Raw genomic sequence first — 18,754 nt, 5'->3', positions numbered from 1 at the left:
GTTGTATTGGAAAACCACTTCTTATTGCCTAAAAAAATCAGTTGAACTGAAATATATTATACAAATGTAATTCTACTATATTAATGAGTCGGGTAAACTATTCTATGCCAACTTAGATACTTTTGCTGATTAGGAAATTGAAATCTGATGGCTTGTGCTTTTAACAGGTGAAGATTTGTTGGCCATTGCAGCAGATCAACCACTCCGCTTTCCGGCCACTTTTACCTCTGTTGTTAGATCCTTTTCGGGTAATAGTTCTTAGTACATTACTGACATATTTTAGTGCTGGTAGATACTAAAGTTCATTTATCTGCTTAGTGTTGGATGGTATTGGGAAGGGACTGTATACTCGATTTGACATCACTGAGATTGATAAACTGTAAGCATTTTGAGATTTCTGAAGTTGAAACAATAGTTTTAAATATCATACGCCATTAGGCCTATATTATCTTTGTTTTGACTAACGTATATCTCATGATCAACAACAGCTATGCTCTGGAATTGTTAAGGTTCCGTGAAGCTGGCATTCAAATTATTATAAAGGCAAGTTTTTTCAGGCTCTTTTCGCGTTATATAAATCTCAAACGAAATCTAAAACAAAAAAGTTGCTAAAATTAGATCTTTCTTGTTTCCAGGACTTGAGGAAAAATGGGATAGGCAAGCATGTGCATTATACAATCTATTTAGGCAGGCTGATAGAGTTATACAACGATTTGTAGGCATCGATGATCTGTAGGTTAACAAAGCATAAATTATTTTCTTGATCGTTTTTTTATCTCTTTTTTATTAAGAGCAACGCGTTTTAAAGCTTTGCGTACGAGCTTTGGAATTTAATGTCCCGAGGTAACTTGCACTCGCCATGGCGTTGATCTCCGCAGCTTCCTTGTTCTTGTTGTGGGATTTTGGTTTCTTTTAGGAGGCATTTTGATATTGAGAAGGCAACTGGAGAAGGGTTTTGGGTGGGTTTTAGGAGAGACTTTGGAATGATAAAAAATTAAAAACAAGTTGCCAAAAATTAATAACTGGATCTTTAAGTGGAAGTCACAGATTTGCAGCAGAAAAAAATAGGAGAGAGGAAAGCAGATTTGCAGGAAATGAAGGGAAAGGCACCGAGAGACGACAATGGAATTTTGCAGGGCGCTATTGGAAAAACTAATAGCCTAAAAAATTGATTTATTCATTCATTCATTTGTTGAAAATATAACAGAATACTACACAATTCAATACTAGTGTTATATATATTTATATAAGTCCAAATAATAACAACAAAGTCGAATAAGCTCCAATTGAATGAGCATATACAATAAATTTATTGGACTATTCACTTTGATTTCATTTCCTTGCTTTGCTTCTCCCCATAATGATAATACAACAACATTTCATCAAACTAAACCATTTTCATATACATTGAGCAGGGGAAATTAAGGATTAGGTAGCTGCACAAAAAATCTGAGGGCTCCATAAGCAATAATGAATCACTTTACAAATATTCGTAATCTTCATTCTGCTGAACCTGCAAACCAATAAGCATTTAATAATTAAGCAACTCTTTGACTGATGCAATGCACATAGGCTGTGCAATTCAAATAAACGATTTCTTCACTATTCCTTCAATATTTGACAAGGCAAAAATCACTTACCATTTACTTAAGCAGTACCAGTGATTAGCCTCTCTCTTTGGTCAAATTTCTTAACCTTCACAATGCCGATTAAAACCTTCAACCCGAAGAATGCACAAAGGATGTATGCAATTGTAGCAGGCATCTGGACGCCAAAATTTTGTGTTATTAACAGATGTGCTTGAATGTACAACTTAAAACTCGTAGATCTGTTGCAGGTGTTGAACAATATCGACTGCGTTACTTTTATTTGATTTGAATGATATCGCCATATTTTAAATCATAAAAGAACATGTATGGCGATGTTATTCAATTTAAATAACAGTAACAGATATTGCCCCACGCCGTGTCAAATCTTCCCTTAATACGTAAATTTGAAGACTCACATGGATGGAGTTCACATATAAAATTGTAGCCAAATTGATCAGACTTCCAGCAGCAACAACCTGTCGGTCCACTCATAATGTTTAGAGAAAATAAGGAATATGAGGTAAACAAAAAAATGTTTCATATTTTTGTAATTTATCAGTCATCCACGTTTCAATTAAATTAAGGACTTACACTCCCAATTGTGTCTTGAACAGTTGCAACACGTTGGAAGGCTCTCTCAGATTCCAAAGCTCGTACGCGTAGCTTTAAATCGCCTTGCTCCTAATAAACAAGAGATAGAAAATGATCAGGAAAATAATTTATGCTTTGTTAAACCTACAGATCAAGGATGCCTACCAATCGTTGTATAACTTCGGCCAGCTTTTCAACTCTATCAGCCTGCCTAAATAGATTGTAAAATGCACGAGCTTGTCTATCCCATCTTTTCCTCAAGTCCTGGAAACAGGAAAGATCCAATTTCAGCAAATTTTTCGTCTTTCAGTCCTTTTAATATAACACCAAAAGAGACTGTAAAAACTTGCCTTTATAATAACTTCAATGCCAGCTTCACGGAACCTTAACAATTCCAGAGCATAGCTGTGGTTGTACATGAAATATAAGTTAGCTTAAACAAAGATAATATAGGCCTATGATATTTAATACTGTTGTTAACTTCAGAAATCTCAAAATGCTTACGGTTTAGCAATCTCAGTGATGTCAAATCGAGGATCGAGTCCCTTCCCAATACCATCCAACACTATGAAGATAAATGAACTTTAGTATCTACTAGCACTAGAATATGTCAGTAATGTGCTAAGAAGTACTTAGAACTATCGTAAATTACCCGAAAAGGATCTAACAACAAAAGTAAAAGTGGCCGGAAAGCGGAAGGGTTGATCTGCTGCAATGGCCAACAAATCTTCACCTGTTAAAAGCACAAACCATCAGATTTCAATTTCCTAATCAGCAAAAGTAGCTAAGTTGGCATAGAATAATTAACCTGACTCATTAATATAATAGAATTATATTTGTATAATACATTTCAGTTCAACTGATTTCTCTAGGCAATTAGAAGTGGCTTTCAAATACAACCAACCCGATCTTTGACATGACATAACATACCAAACATTAAGAGATTAGTTTAGCTATGACAACAAGCACACTAGTTGTTTAACAAATTAATCTGCAATAGCAATTTACCAATTGCAGCAAGACGTTGTTTCTTTTTCTCGATCTTTTCCTCCTTAGTCAATGGCTTCTTGAATCCAAGCTCCACTGTTGTCGCTTCTCTCTCTCTTCTTTGTGCTGCGAGGCGCTCTTCAAAGCTACAGTATTTCAATTTTACCTTAGTGCTTAAGTTGGGAGGCACAAGCAAATTGAAGCCTATATCTTATTTAAGATAGTCTGGCCAAAGAAAGCATTAACTAGTGAGAAACGAAAACCTGTTAAGGAAGAACTTTGCAGTTCGTCTGACAGCAGTCAAATCTCCAGTTGGTACCAGAACACCCATTTGAAACATTGCTTGAAGAACCTGCATTGAAATTAAGTGTTTTCTTCAGTGAAACATAACATATTGAATTGAAAATCAAACGTATAAGGCCTGCTTATGAGCATAAGATAGCCAAATTTATAGAAAATGACCTTATCAGCATCTTTCTCGTAAACTCCATAAAATACTTCTAGCAACCCTTCTCTGATGTTGGGACTTATACTGCAAAATTTTACAGCCGAATGTTATGTTGTAATAAAGATAATCAAGACTTAAAATAAACCATAAGCAAGAACACAGGTATTTTCTACAGGACTGCAGATAGAAAATACACCTTCCCATCATCCCAAAGTCATAGAAGATCAATCTTCCACCATTAACATCATCCACAGCAATATTTCCGGGATGCTGTACAAGAAATTAAAGTATGCGTGTAAGTCAATGAGCAAACAGTTCCAGAACAACAAGCACTGAGGATTACTCACTGGGTCAGCATGGAAGAAGCCATGAGATAATATCTGCTCCAGGTAAGACTCGACAGTATATCGACTCAATCTAATGTGAATTAACAAGACCAATAACTATAAGTGTTCCAGATACGTGCAAGTTGAAAAGACAATTTGAAATAAAGTTGGTAAACTTAGACTGATACCTCTTGCGGTCAACACCCAACTGATCGAGAGCTTGTATCCGGTTTATTTTGATCCCCGGAACATACTCCATAACTAGAACCTATCACACATGGAACTAGTCAAATTAACATAAGATATCTAAGACTTAAAAAAATTTCAACTTTGACAGTTTCTAGAAGTTCAAACCTGTGGGGTTGTGTACTCCCAATATATAGATGGAACTTTCACATAATCCATGTTTTTAAAATTATCTGCAAACTTCTCTGCATTAGCAGCTTCTTTAGTGTAGTCAATCTCCTGAACAATGTTGCATCATAACTATTTTAGATACAAATTCTATTAATAGATTCAGAAAATCACTACAGAATGTTGGATTCAAAAAATATTTTGTGCATGCATAAGTAGATGTGATGCCAGTGCCACATAAAGTACCTGCTTAAACATTCTAATGCATGAACATCATAACTCTAGCATCGTCGGAAACTTCTTACCTGGTATAAGACACTTGCACATTCATCATAAATGGCGACCCAGTCCCTTTTTGCACCATCTGATTTTGGATCTATCTTCTGGAGATATTCGGCTATCACCTGAGGAGGTAAGAAAATCAGAGTAATTCCAACTTCTTTGTTCTTGTTTCAGAAGAATGAGCATAAGGAACTGAGCGCAAGGAACAATCAAAATCAAACTAACCCTCAAATTCTTAAGGTCTATGTCAAAAAGATCCTTCAACCCAGGTCTTTGTACTTTAATAACAACTTCCTGTCCCTTCAATTTTGCTCGGTGGACCTGACCTACAAATTGGAATTATTAGTCTGATAAATAAAACCTTCTTTAAGTAATAGAATATGTATTCGCCTATCACATTGTGTCAAGGGTGAATAAGAAATACCAAGACTTGCTGCAGCAATTGGCTCTCGGTCAAATCTGTCAAATATATTATCCACTGGAGATCCAAGCTCTTCCTCCACTATTAATACAGCAGTTTTTGATGGAAAAGGAGGAACTTGATCCTGTATGAAGTGGCTAAGTAGATTACTTTCATCGGCCTCATTTTATAATAGGTAAACTACTTCTCAAAAAATATTTTCTTGAAACATTAATGCAGGTAGTTGTGAAGGAAGAAGTCGGATAGAGCCAAAAAGAGTATGCAAACATGGCCGATGCAACTAAAAGGAATGATGCTATAATTGTATTTGCCTTGACTATCTTTGCAGTGAAAATAGTATTTTAACTAAAAAGAATATGAGAAATTTCTTTGGCAAGCATGAAGTTACACAAAAGTTATCTCTTATCGTATTACTATAGCAAATCTGTTTGAAATATGTTTAAATAGTAGCTCCAACCAACAGACTTCAATTGGGTAGATGATCATGACAAGCAAGATAGGAATGTACAAGTTCTCAGTTTAATTTCTGTAATAAGAAAGCACTAATTATTCAAGGGGTAGAAAACCAAGAAGTTGGACTCAATTTTCAGATATATGAGTTTTACCTGGAGCTCTGACAATTGATCAACATATTCTTGAGGAAGTATGTCTACTCTTGTAGAGAACTGCTGACCAATTTTGATGAAAGTAGGACCCAGTCTCAAAATATTTTCCTTTAACCACTTGGCCAGTACCTTCCGCCTCTGAGATTTCTTTTCCTCCGTCATTCCTCCTGCACATGGATGGGGCATCCCTTATGTAACATATAAGACGAGTTGGGGTGGGGGGTGTTATCGCGTCCAAATTGTAGGTGAATTAATTATCAGAGAATCACATAAAAAGACGAAAGACGTTCATCCCGCAAATCAAAAGGAAGAAGCATCCTAATTTGAGACAGTGGTGCTTAAGGAATAGAAAATAGTAGTAAAAGCATGTAAGTCCGTGAAATGTTGCTTATAGCGGCATATTGAGAAAGCTTGTCAAAAAAGTCTATTTTCGAATTATTTACATAAAGTAAAACAAACATGCGTTATGTTGGTGAAACAGTAAGTTGGTAAAGAATAGAAACAAGACTCCTCATACTGAGAAATGTCTCGAGATGACAGGGTTTACTAGAAGAATTATGATTAGACAAAAGAGGGAGAAAAAAGCATAAGCACAGTTGACACATTGCAATAATGTGACAATTTTGCTAAAGAGATGTATTTCTCTAAGAAAATGGGTACTGCTCAATAGAGCTGGCACCAGATATAATGATCAGGAAACTACATTTTCCGCGATCAAGTCTCTTCAGCTTCCAAGTAAGCCTCATACTCTCATACAACACAAGTATATATTATTACTCTATTAAAATTTGTGATCAAAATGACATTAGCCGAAGAAGCTAACCTCTGTATGAGAACTTTTGATTGCTTAACCAAGCCTTGAATATAAAACTAACAACAAATCCCCATATTTCCAAAGTCCTCTGAATTGTCGAATAAGTTTTAAATCTGTTCCATCGGCCACCAGGGGCAACAGAGACCTGTAAAAAAATCATGTACAAATAAAATTGGCACATACAGCCAGATTTTCGCATTCCTACTACATATGCATCCAACTTCATAGGAGAAGAACATAAAACTCAAATCACTTAAATAACAAACTCCCACATACAGTTTTATTAGTTTTATGCCACCAAGTTTCAGCATCACATCACATTTGAGCATATGAACAAAAGCATTTCAAGGTGGAATATCACAACATTAACGATATACCTCAACTCGGTCTTGTCCTTTTTGCTTAAACCAAGCATCCTCTTGCCCAATCTGTTCAACAGTCTTCTTCTTCTTTTCACTAATCACCTCATCCGCTTTCACTGCTTCCACACCTCTTTTAGTAGCCGCATTCCCATTTGAATTTCCATTTACATACTTCACCAAATTCCCATTTTCTTGCTCAATTTTCGCACTTCCATTAGCATAACTCCCAACTGAACCTTTACTGTAGGCATAGTTCCCACTACCATTCCCATTCACATTACCATTTAGCCTACTCTTCAATTCTCTGTCTCTCTCATCAAGGACAGTACTTTCCTCTCTCCTAACAGCCCTAATTCTAGTTCCTGAAATTTTGATACTGCATCGAGGTTCAAAGCTATGGATTCTAGAAGGAGAAACCTTGAGAATTTTAGAGGGGTTTTGAGGAGAAAGAAAGACGGGCTCGCGCAAAACTGTGACACTTGTTGATAAAGAAGCCATATTTTGAATTCTTGAACCTCAATAAAACTCAAAAAGGTCCATTCTTTATTAGATTGCAGAATCTGCAAAATAGAGAGGGAGAATGGTGGTGGAGAATTGAAGTTGGTATTTTCTTATTTTCATTTTTTGTTTATTTTTTTAGGGAAACAGACATTTTACAGAACGTGAGGCTGAGGATGAACAAGTGCCACGACGCGGGAGCAGAGGTTGTGGAAAATGGAGGGCTGTTATTGGCTGAGAATAGTGGGGCTGTATTTGGCTGTTTGTTCTACTCCATGTTTCTACTGTTTCGTTAGAATCTATGTAAGAATCTACACTCGCGGTCGCGGTAGGACTAGGCGCTAAAATCCTTTGGTGTGTCCAAATATTGTATTTAGTGGCATGGATTTGTAATCGTAATAAAATACATCCGTCCTATGTATAAGAGCATCGGCAATTACCCCCTGGGAAGTTTCTTGGGGAGCATGCGAGTGAGAACAAAACACGCTAGAAAAGACTCGTATTGGTCCGTGGGGACAGCCGTCAAGTCTGAAGCCGGGCTGTTACAGGTGGTATCAGAGCCGAACCTCTCCCAATACGGTGTGGTTCGGGGACGAACCAAGCGGAAGCTGGTGGGCCTGTGACGCCCGGGGACAAAGTACGGAGTGATCGCCGGTGCAAAGAGGCACGGACAAGGAGTGGCTCAGGTTAAGACTTCCAAGCGGAGGGGCGCAGGGATGAACCGGAACACACCCAAACGAGAGGGATTCCGAAAATATGCAGGTATGGGACTGCATATTCGAGGAGAGCTTAAAGGATTTGATTGGGCTACTCATATCAATAAGATGCGTCTTCTTTTCTGGTGCCCACGTGGAAGAAACTCCAAGGTTAAGCGTGCTTGGCTTTGAGCAATTTCAGGATGGTGACCCCCTGGGAAGTTTCTTGGGGAGCGTGCGAGTGAGGACAAAACACGCTAGAAAAGACTCGTATTGGTCTGTGGGGACAGCCGTGGTGCGGTTATAGTGAGAACCATAATTATCGTGAGAACATAAGAACCATTAAAATTAATGCATCTGCTATATAAATTAATGCATTCATTGTTAAATTTAATGCATCCGAAAAAAATAAATTTTTTGCTGCCTTCAGGATTCGAACCCAGGATCTGCATTCATCCACCAAGATGATGCATCCACCGTAGATCTTGATGATCGAATGGCTTAAAATGGTTCTCCGTTCTAATTTTAATTAGTGGTTCTTATTTGAATCTCTCCCTATATATATATATATATATATATATATATATTCATGTTCATGTGCATTCATTTGGTCAAGCATATTTTAATTATGATTTCATAATTCATTTTAGGAACGGTGCATGAGACTTAATTATTTAATTGTTAGTTTTATTCAAGAAAGATTAAGGTGGAGTTATAACGTTGCATTTAACATTTATCCTTATTATACGTTTTACTCAAATTATATGTGTGAGATGCAGGCAGAGCCTACGGGCTATATGAGACGGAAAGTTAACTTATAGCCTACGGGCTATATGAGACAGAAAGTTAAAGCCTTCGAACTAAGATACAGAAAGTTATATAGCCTTCGGGCTAAGAGACAGAAAGTTAAAGCCTTTGGGCTAAGAGGCAGAAATTTATAGCCTTCAGGCAACACAAAAAAACAGACAATTTTTATCGCACTTATATTTGTTGTGATTCTTATAATTCGGATAAATGTACCCCCACTGAGTTATTAGTACTCACCCCAAATCTATTACATCTTCTCAGGTTAAAGCTCGGACGATGGCGGCGGGGTAGCGAGATGATGGTCAATGGTTATGGAATGAGAAAAATAAAAGCTTAATTTAAGTTGCTAGAACATGATTTTATTAAGCCATATTTATGTAGACATTTATTATATTTTCCACTGTTATTTCGTTCGAGACAACTTTTGTATCAAGATTTGTAATAATAATGCTCATTTTTATTTAAATAAATTTTGGGGCGTCACACTTTGTCAAAGTAGGAATGTTGGTTAATTTGCTTAACCAACACACAAACTTTAGCTTAAAGAAAGCTCCAACAGCCACATCCATAATCCACGATTTTCTTGCCCATCAAGCATATATTGGATCTATAAATAGGGGAAAAGCTCATTGCATTCGACACCAGTCCATACAAGAACATATACAAGTGCAGAAGCTCATAAGCTATTGTTCCAACACCTTACCGGACATCTAATTCAAAACATACCTTGAGTGGGAGACTCGTGTGCCTAACATTCCTCGAGGGGGAGACTCGTTTGTTAGGGCTAGTTGATAGGTTTGTATGTTTGGTTTTTCATAGAATAGCTTCATTAAAGTCTAGTTGTTGCTAGCATTATTGATAGGATTAGAAAGGATTTTTGAGTGGTTTTCACGTATTTGCATTGTAAAAGGAATTTTTATAGTGAATATACAACTGCAATTAATTAATAATGCAGTATAAAATCATTCTATTATACGTACTTTACATTTTCGCTGCTTACTACTTTTCTATAGATTGTTGTGTATATTGTTTAAACATTCTACTCAACAATTCTGTATTTGCGAGAGCAACAGAACTTTCAGCTTATAGTATGGAGATAGCCCAGGGTCAATCCAAGTCTACAATCCACAATCATTCCACTACATGAACATTTCAAGACAAGTGTTACAGAAATACATACGAACATTATAAACATTAATAAAAATCGAAAAATTACCAAAGCACGAGGGCATGTATAAAATTGATGTTCTGGATTCTTCTCAGTGTGCGAAATACGCATTGAAGCTGGGAGCCCATGGCCACATACTACTCGAGCGTGGGGTGACAATTTCCGCGCGATGATGATTATGAGAAAGACATGACAATTTTTCATCATCAATGGCTGACAGTGGTTTGGAGATTTTTTTTAGTGAATAGCCCTAATTTTAAGAGGGATTTCGGTTTGATTTCATTTAATCCCCAAACAAAATATAAAACGACAACGTTTAATGTGGTCACTTAAACACAATCGTTCGATTTGCCGAAAAATTAAGCCTGCGTGAATTTCCAATAACCATGTTAGCATAAGTTTGTAGTGAAATTAATTTTATGGGAAAATTATAAATCAACATCAAAGTCATAAATTTTAAAGCAAGATTTTTAGGTTAAGGAAAAAATAAAAATCGTGTCACATTTATAAATTTCGACGCTATTTGCCATAAGAAAAATATAAGAATGAATTGAGTCATACTTGCCATTGAATAGCAATATCAAATACTCCCTTCGTCCCATTGGGCTTGTCCCATTTGGCTTTAGCACGGTTTTTAGCACGGTTAGTAAGGAGAATATTATTAGTGTTTTAAGTGGGTAGGTAATAAAAATATAGAATTGATAAAGTAGGAGATGAAATGTGATAAAGTAGGAGATAGAATGTAATAAAGTAATAAAGTAGGAGAGAGAAGATGATAAAATAGGAAAAAGAATGTGAAAAAGTGATAAAGTATGGGAGTGAAGATAATTAAAAAAATTTATTGTTTAGTTAATTATTATCATTTATAGAAATGAGACAAGATCGTGAGACAAACAAAAAAAGAATACAGGACAAGATCAATGGGACGGATGTAGTAGTATTCAAATACATAAAAACGATTATTTATTTGGAAATAAGAAAAGGATAAAAGTGAATTAAACATTGAGAATTGAGCTACGGAAAAAGTTAGTATAACTAGAAAATCAGAATCAAATCAAATAAAATAACATTTCTAGAAAATCGGATTCAAATCAAATCAAATCAAATACTCCCTCCGTCCCGTTAAAAGCGGCCACGTTCTTTTCGGCACGGAGATTAAGAAGAAGATTGTTATGTGTTAATTAAGTGTGGTCCACCAAAATTAAAGAATTAATTAAGAAATCAAATCCCACTTTCTTTCCTGGCAGACGGCGTCGGCGATGGTGACTGCGACGCCGGTGTTGGATTCAGACGAGGGATTCAGACGGGGATCTTACAAACCGCAAACCAGATCTGAAATTGCAAACCAGATCGCAAACCACAAAAATGTTCAAACCAAATCTGAAATTGCAAACCAGATCTGAAATTGCAAACCAAATTGCAAACCAGATCCCACAAAAGGGCGCCGGATTCAGACGGGATCTTACAGAGAGGCAAGGGCTCGCTCTCTTGCCGGAATTACAGAGACCAAACGGCAGCGCGACTCCAGAATTACAGAGAGAGGAAGAAGGAACGCGAGGGAGAGATGCCAGGCTAAGGCGGAGCAACGCCGGCCTTGAGGCGACAACGACGCCGGAGGTTGCAGGGCGGTGGCGATTTCGATTTCAGATGAGAAAATTAGGGCTATCTTGATGTTTCACAAATTGAGAAACTGAGAGAGAAAACTGAGAAAGCAACGGCGTCCTCGGCCGGAGGCAGCCTCACCGGCGGCTGAGACGGCCGGAGAAGAAGAAGGCGAACTCCTTGGTGAGAAGACCGAGCGAGCTTCAGTGAGGAATAGAGGAAAGGTCGGGGGCGGCGACCGACGGGCGAGGGAGAGAGAGCAGAGGCCAGGGAGAGGGAGGTCGGGGGCGGCGACCGACGCCGGCGTTGGTGTCGTCTGCTTCTCGCCGGAGAAGAAGAGAGATGGGCGAGGGGAGGGGCTGTGGCGGGGGGGGGGAGTAGAGAGAGAAGATGAATGTGTGTGTTTTGTGTGTGTGTGTGTTTGTTAAGTTAATGAGGGTTTAAGTTTAATTAGAAATTTAATTAAATTGATTAATTAAACTTAATTAAATACTAAATATTTCCATTTTAGGAAAGTGGCCACTTTTAATGGGACAAACCAAAATGAAAATGTGGCCACTTTTAGTGGGACGGAGGGAGTACTAATCCTTCTTGTACGAAGTCCAAGCCAACCAATATCACATGGTCACGATCTTAGAATACCTTTACCTTTACTCATGACCTCACAACCTGTCAACTAATAAGACAAAGCATTAAATATTAAAAAATGCAATTAAATGTTTTTTTTAATTATAACCGACTGTAAAAAAATGAAGACCAACTTATTGAATAACTTATTTTATTATATGGTGATCCGCTACTTGGTACTTTTTAATTAAAAAATAGTATAATAAATAAATAATAGAAGAAGATATATGTTTAAGTTGGTGTGAGTTATTGATAAAGTATAAATTAAATTGAATTATAGGTTGTGTACGTGAAAAAAAAATTATTAAAAAATTGAGTTGGTGAAGGTTATTGATAAATATAGATGATATTAATAAGATTTGAGTGCCATACTTTATGGATAAGTTCTACGCACTAAGAACTAAAAAAGAGGCATTTGACTGAGTTTATAAATTTTAAAAAATAATTTATAAATTATTTATGAGTTTATAATTTAAATTTTAAGAAGTATTTGATAAAGTGATTTATTAAATAATTTATAAGTTATAAAAATAAGTTTCAACGATTTATATTTAAAAAATATGTTTTTTCAATCCCAATTACTTTGTCATAATTTTATAAATATCAATCAATTTTTACAAATATAATTTTATTATACTTTGTTATTTCAATCATAATTTTAATTTAATACTATAATTTGAATTTTCTCTCACACTCACTCACAATTTTCGTTATAACTTAAAAAAATTGTAACTTGTAATTAATTCAATTATTTAAAACATTTGACAACTTCCTTCTTCAGTATCGATTTGTGATCACTTTTTTTTTTTGATAAATAATATAGACAAATAAAAAAAATTAAAAAATTGCACAATCAATTTGAATTTAAAACTTCAGGCTTTGAACATTAACCACTTACGACTATAATTAAATAGTTGGGCTGACTTTAAGTATTAAATTTAGGAATCAGTGTATTCAATTTGACTTGGTTGGTAAAATTAGTTAAAAGTTTGAACACGCAGAGAAAGTCGAGTAGCTTACTCAAGACTATGGTTATCAACAACCTACAGCAATCCAACTTTTAATAAAAGTTGTCATATTTTTTTATTATTAGTTAAAAGTTAAAAGTTAAATACTTTTATTTTTTTATTATTTGTTGTCATATTTTTTAACTATAAAATGTCACATGTCAAACCAAGGGCGAAGGTTGTTTTACTTTTAGTCGGTCTGCAATCCAAATTGACAATCAGTTGTGCATTTCTTTTTATTTTAATATTTTGTTATTATTTAGTACTCCCTCCGTCCACGAAATGAGTACCCATTTGTGGACGGCACGGGTTTTAAGAAATGTATGGAGTGTAGTGTGAATAGTTTAAGGGTCCTACTTTTTGAGTGTATTAATTAAAGAGATGTGTGGGGTACACTTGTCAAAAAAGAAAATGGGTACTCATTTCGTGGACGGACGAGAAAGGAAATATGGGTACTCATTTCGTGGACGGAGGGAGTATTTTGTTTGTCTTTAGCTATGACCGATTTTTGCTGGAGATTGATAAAACTAGCCTACTTACTGGGAAGTTGATAGGTACATTACATTACGAATCCGCGAGAAAGTGTTGTTCTAGCCTAGAATGATGGCTTGGATATGGGCGGTTTTATCAGCGATCCTACTTGTTTATCTCCTCCAACAACTACTCGGCCCGAACAGACTGCCTCCCGGCCCGATAGGGCTTCCCATACTAGGCCATTTTCACCTGCTGGGCAAGAATCCTCACGTAGATCTGTGCCGTCTAGCCCGAAAACATGGCCCCATCATGGGCCTTCGCTTGGGCTTCGTGCGCGCAGTGGTGGTGTCGTCTCCGGCAGCCGCCGAGCTCGTTCTCAAGACCCACGACCTCGTCTTCGCCAGCAGGCCTCGCAGCGATGCGTCCCGCCAGCTGAGCTACGGCCAGAGGAATCTGGCTTTCGGGCCCTACGGCCCGTACTGGCGCAACATGCGTAAACTCTGCACCTTGCAGCTGCTCAGCGCTTCCAAGATGAAGCAATTCGAGCCCATGAGAAAGGCCGAGGTCGGGCTGCTGGTTGCGTCGCTCAAGCAGAGCAGGGACACCGTGGATCTCAGCGCCAGAATCTCCGCCGTCAACGGTGATATGAATTGCTTGATGATTCTCGGGAGGAAGTATTCCGACAGGGATCTCGACGAGCAGGATGGGTTCCAAGCTCTGTTCAGCGAGGCGCTCGAGATCACCGCGCAGTTCAATCTCGCAGACTATTTCCCCTACATTGGGGGACTTGATCTCCAAGGCCTGAATCGCAGAATGAAGCGGTTGAGCAACGTGTTTGATGGATTCTTGGAGAAGATCATGGAAGATCACCTTCAGAAGAAGCAGCAGAGCCACGACTTTGTTGATACCATGATGGCGATCATGGACTCCGGAGAAGCTGGATTCGAATTCGACCGTACCCACATCAAGGCCGTGCTCCTGGTTCGTATCTTCATTTTTCTTTCTCAATTTTTTGGGGGGTCAATAATAACAAGGAAATGAAAAATTGGTGTAGGATTTACTGATAGCAGGAATGGATACCTCTGCAACTGCAACGGAGTGGACAATGTCAGAACTATTGCGGCATCCCGCCGTAATGAAGAAACTCCAGGAAGAATTGGAATCAATGGTGGGATTGGAATCCATGGTTGAAGAATCGCATCTCGACAAACTCGAATACTTGGAGTGTGTGGTGAAGGAAGCGATGCGCCTCCATCCCGTGGCGCCCCTCTTAATCCCTCACGAATCCATGGAAGACTGTGAGCTGCAAGGTTTCCACATACCCAAAAAATCAAGAGTGATGGTGAACGTGTGGGCTATCGGGAGGGATCCCGATGTTTGGGCTAACCCCGACTCTTTTACACCGGAGAGGTTCGTTGGTAGCGATATAGACATGAGGGGCCGGCATTTCGAGCTTATACCATTTAGCTCGGGCAGGCGAGGATGCCCGGGGATGCAACTAGGCTTGGCGCTGGTCAAACTGCTGGTGGCGCAATTGGTGCATTGCTTTCATTGGGAGCTTCCAAATGGTATGAAGCCTCACCACATAGATATGTCTGAGCACTTTGGTTTGGTTACTGCTAGAGCTAAGCATCTCATGGCGGTTCCTACTTATCGACTACACATTTGACTTAGGCTTTTTTTTTTTCAATTCGCATCGAATGTTATTTTAGTTTATTGGTAAAATATTTTATGTACCTTAGGCATGTATGAATGAAATAAATTATTGTGTTAAAATAAACAGTGTGGAACAAGTGGTTAATTGTATCGTATAAAAAATGTGTTTAGTATATTCATATAATTTAATCACTAAGATAACAACTTTTAACCAAGCATATTAATAATCAAAACAAATCTTAAGTCATAAGGAAATATTATCAAAGAGAAAAAAATTTAAAAATAAAAATCTTGATCTCCAATTATGTGGTCTCGATGAACTTATTTTCAAGTCTCCTTCTTCTCTTAGTTAATGTTTTATTCCTTTTTTGAGGGTCAGTTAATGTTTTATTTGGAGAGAAATGAAAGAAAGAAAAAATAGTAGTACAAATTAAAAAGAAGAAGATAGATGGTGTGTTGAGGAAGGACAATAGAGGCTAAGGTTCTTAAATGATCCAACTGCTCTTTTAGAAATTGTTCAAGGAGGTGTTTATAGTGTGGGGCTAGTAAATTAATGAGAGGTGGGGCTGGTAATTTTAGACACCCTATGAAATTGTACAAAATTAATGAATTAATGTCAAGCCTTATCGGGTTCGTATCCTTATCATGCCGATTTGATAAGGATACGATAATTTTGTGTCGGGTTCGAGTAACTTGTTAGAATTAATATTATTATTTTAATTAAATTTTTATTTTAATTATTATTTTAGAGTTAAGGTATTTTACATTTTGGTGACTTTTTTTCTCTAATTACATCATTTGTTCTGCCGCCAAGCAACATAAAATTCATGCTCTTCCTTATTCATTATAATTTTTTACTTTTTGTATTGCTATCGAGTCGTGTTTAATCAGGGTTTGTACTAAATCATGTCGTGTCAACATGATTCAAATCGTATCGTTATCCTTTTCGTGTCGTATCTAGGGATGGCAGTGGATCTTGGACCCGGTCCAGATCCGTGGATCCAGATCCGTTTTTATGGATCTGGATCTCAATTTTTTGGACCCGACGGATCTGGATCTGGATCTGGATCTCAATTTTGAAAACGGATCTGGATCTGGATCTTGAAATTTTAGATCCGGATCCGGCCCAAATCCGACCCGTGGATCCGTTTTATTTTATATTTTATATTTAGTTTACTAATAATGTTAATTAAATTAAAAATAATAAATAAATTTATTCAAAAGAATAAAAACTAAAAGTAATTAGATAAAAGTATTTTGTGTTATATTTTTCATGATGGAAATTAGATATTGTTGATTTTGTGAATTTTTTTTAATTTAATTTAAAAATAGTAGATCCATGGATCTGGACCCGTGGACCCGCGGATCTGACGGATCTGGATCTGGATCCAAAATTTTCAGATCCACGGATCTGGATCTGGATCTGGATCTGGTATATGAAAACGGATCTGGATCTGGTATTGGCCAGACCCGGTCCAGATCCGGCCCGTTGCCATCCCTAGTCGTATCTGTACCGTGTTTGTTTGGATCGTGTCGTGTGAGTATTAGTGTCGAGCAATTTCTTAACAGGCCGTGTTCATATTGTTGGATTTGTATACTGAAAGCAAGAACTTTTATACTTGTATACAATGATTTCTAAGTTCACTATCTTATCTCCGATCTGAATTGTCCATAATTGCATATGAATGTCCCATTATCTCTATATAAGTAGATTATATGGTGTGTTGTAGATCACAGAAGACCATATAATTGGAATAACCTTATGAAATATAAAATTGATCACAGCTGAGACGACTCTAGGACGAGTTGTTGTTTTAGGCTGCAGTATAGATGAAAGTAGTTTGTCTTGACTACTTGTCTATACTGGTGTGTGTAAACGTATTGATAGGATCACAGTGAGATGTATTTTTCTGTTTGACCTAAGTGAAGAATCAAGATCTCGGTGACTTAATGATACCTAAATCCTAATAAGATTTCAGGTGTATATATGAATTTGTGTATCACTTTGACTTACTATGGGTGAGAGTTACATATTAACTTGAGTACTCTGTATCTTTGGTGATAGCAATTTATATATAACATTTGGTAATCTGTATTAGGTGACCGTATCCCGGTATAGAATGATAACATCCCCTTAAGGAGCACAAAAGGTTTATTGCACTAAACCCTGCATGTTGATTAAGTTCAGGTGCAATAATAAGGTTGAGTGGTACTACTTAAGGATTAATAAGAAATTAATTAATATAAGTTGTCAGAAGCTTTAATTAATTAATGGATGTTGGATATCTTAAATACGGGGGTTGGATAAGTCTAAATACAAGTCTCGACTCATCATCGACAATAAAGGGGTAAGTCAATATTGATTCTCTAGTGGAATGAATTAATATTTATGATTTAATTGTGATCTGGGCTGATGATAAGAATTAATTCATTTGAGACCCATCTTTATTCCTTGTATTTGATCCTGGGTTGGCCCAAAGACTCCTGAGCCCAGTAGGAGAAAATAACCTAACTCATAAGTTTGGCCCATATCCTGTATTTATAATTATAAATACAGTTCAGCTCTCTAAACAGACCAGACCAGACGTAATATGTAATTTCAGATTACAAAATTAGGTTTACTGTGAGAGTTGAGCGGCACCTGTTGAGTGGATATTTTCTCCGACGAATCCTCGAAGATTGTCAGATGGCGACGTAGGGGATTGAGCGGGATACAGTCCAAAAGATCAAAGCTGGAGTCAGATTTTCGCAGGAAATCAAGTTCTGACAATCTCCGAAGAATGGACATAACTTTTTCTACAGAACTCCGATTGAGGTAAAACAGGCGTCCACGGAAATCTCTCTCGAATACGAAGAAGTCGTATTTCTGGGAAAAATACTATTGGAGGACGTTTGAGGCTTCAAACGAAGGGTTGAAGTTGACTGACATGTTCAGTGACGAATTGATGAATTCTTAGGAATTATTCAGGTATTTCTGAACTCCTTGGCGCAATATTTAAATTAATAGGAGCATGTTAGGTTTAATCGATGTATCTTGAATTAAGATAATCCAGACGATCATCGGGCAAATCGAGTATTAATTAAGTTTAATATTCCTACAATTGGTAGAGCCTGGATTAGTGTTCTTGGCTCTGTCTGATAATTCGCGTTCGATTAATATGTGTGTGTTTTAATTTATTTATCTGTGTTCGTTCTTCGTGGCTTGTTGATTCGTGGGATATGTCGTTTTGACGTTGCAATCGTTTTTCTAGCACGAGAAAATTCGTGGTTAGATTAAATTTTCGGATTGTATTCGTTTTTTTGTTGTAATCTGTAATCTGGAAAATGAGAAGTGAAACGGACGCATCAAACGAAGAACGAGGATGAATTGCTGTGTTCGACACCTTCTGGGCGACTAGCGGGAGCCCGACACGGGATTCCGGTACGCACTTACTGCATGGA

General features: G+C 37.2%; 2 protein-coding genes across 2 annotated transcripts; one reads left to right on the top strand and one right to left on the bottom strand.

Annotated features, from left to right (window-relative positions):
- Positions 1-1,212: 1,212 nt before the first annotated feature.
- LOC131021774 (protein ACTIVITY OF BC1 COMPLEX KINASE 8, chloroplastic-like) lies at positions 1,213-7,622 on the bottom strand. Its single transcript, XM_057951059.1, has 21 exons — positions 6,795-7,622; positions 6,427-6,562; positions 5,604-5,770; positions 5,002-5,122; positions 4,803-4,903; positions 4,601-4,699; positions 4,296-4,406; positions 4,130-4,209; positions 3,963-4,032; positions 3,812-3,885; positions 3,630-3,699; positions 3,431-3,519; positions 3,189-3,313; positions 2,833-2,913; positions 2,685-2,745; positions 2,531-2,585; positions 2,346-2,444; positions 2,181-2,270; positions 2,006-2,065; positions 1,641-1,764; positions 1,213-1,513 (listed from the first exon to the last, which is right to left on the bottom strand). The coding sequence occupies exons 1-20, from the start codon at positions 7,275-7,277 to the stop codon at positions 1,648-1,650; spliced, it is 2,289 nt and encodes a 762-aa protein (XP_057807042.1). The 5' UTR covers positions 7,278-7,622; the 3' UTR covers positions 1,213-1,513; positions 1,641-1,647.
- Positions 7,623-13,731: 6,109 nt separating this feature from the next.
- Positions 13,732-15,437, top strand: LOC131021773 (cytochrome P450 71AU50-like). The gene is made up of 2 exons (XM_057951058.1): positions 13,732-14,638; positions 14,712-15,437. Exons 1-2 carry the CDS (start codon positions 13,784-13,786, stop codon positions 15,324-15,326), a joined length of 1,470 nt encoding a protein of 489 aa, XP_057807041.1. The 5' UTR covers positions 13,732-13,783; the 3' UTR covers positions 15,327-15,437.
- The last annotated feature ends 3,317 nt before the right edge of the window (positions 15,438-18,754 follow it).

The sequence above is a fragment of the Salvia miltiorrhiza genome, chromosome 4, assembly GCF_028751815.1.
Source record: "Salvia miltiorrhiza cultivar Shanhuang (shh) chromosome 4, IMPLAD_Smil_shh, whole genome shotgun sequence".
NCBI classification, from domain to species: Eukaryota; Viridiplantae; Streptophyta; class Magnoliopsida; order Lamiales; family Lamiaceae; genus Salvia; species Salvia miltiorrhiza.
This window is presented reverse-complemented; position numbering and strand designations above follow the sequence as displayed.

Bases quoted from the DNA above. Each gene is read 5' to 3' on its own strand.
- LOC131021774 (XM_057951059.1), bottom strand. From the start codon at position 7,277: ATGGCTTCTTTATCAACAAGTGTCACAGTTTTGCGCGAGCCCGTCTTT. The intron at 2,746-2,832 runs GTAATTTACGAT...TTATCTTCATAG, and splicing joins TGTTGTTAGATCCTTTTCGG to TGTTGGATGGTATTGGGAAG. The intron at 2,445-2,530 runs GCAAGTTTTTAC...TCCTGTTTCCAG, and splicing joins GCATTGAAGTTATTATAAAG to GACTTGAGGAAAAGATGGGA.
- LOC131021773 (XM_057951058.1), top strand. From the start codon at position 13,784: ATGATGGCTTGGATATGGGCGGTTTTATCAGCGATCCTACTTGTTTAT. The intron at 14,639-14,711 runs GTTCGTATCTTC...AAATTGGTGTAG, and splicing joins ACATCAAGGCCGTGCTCCTG to GATTTACTGATAGCAGGAAT.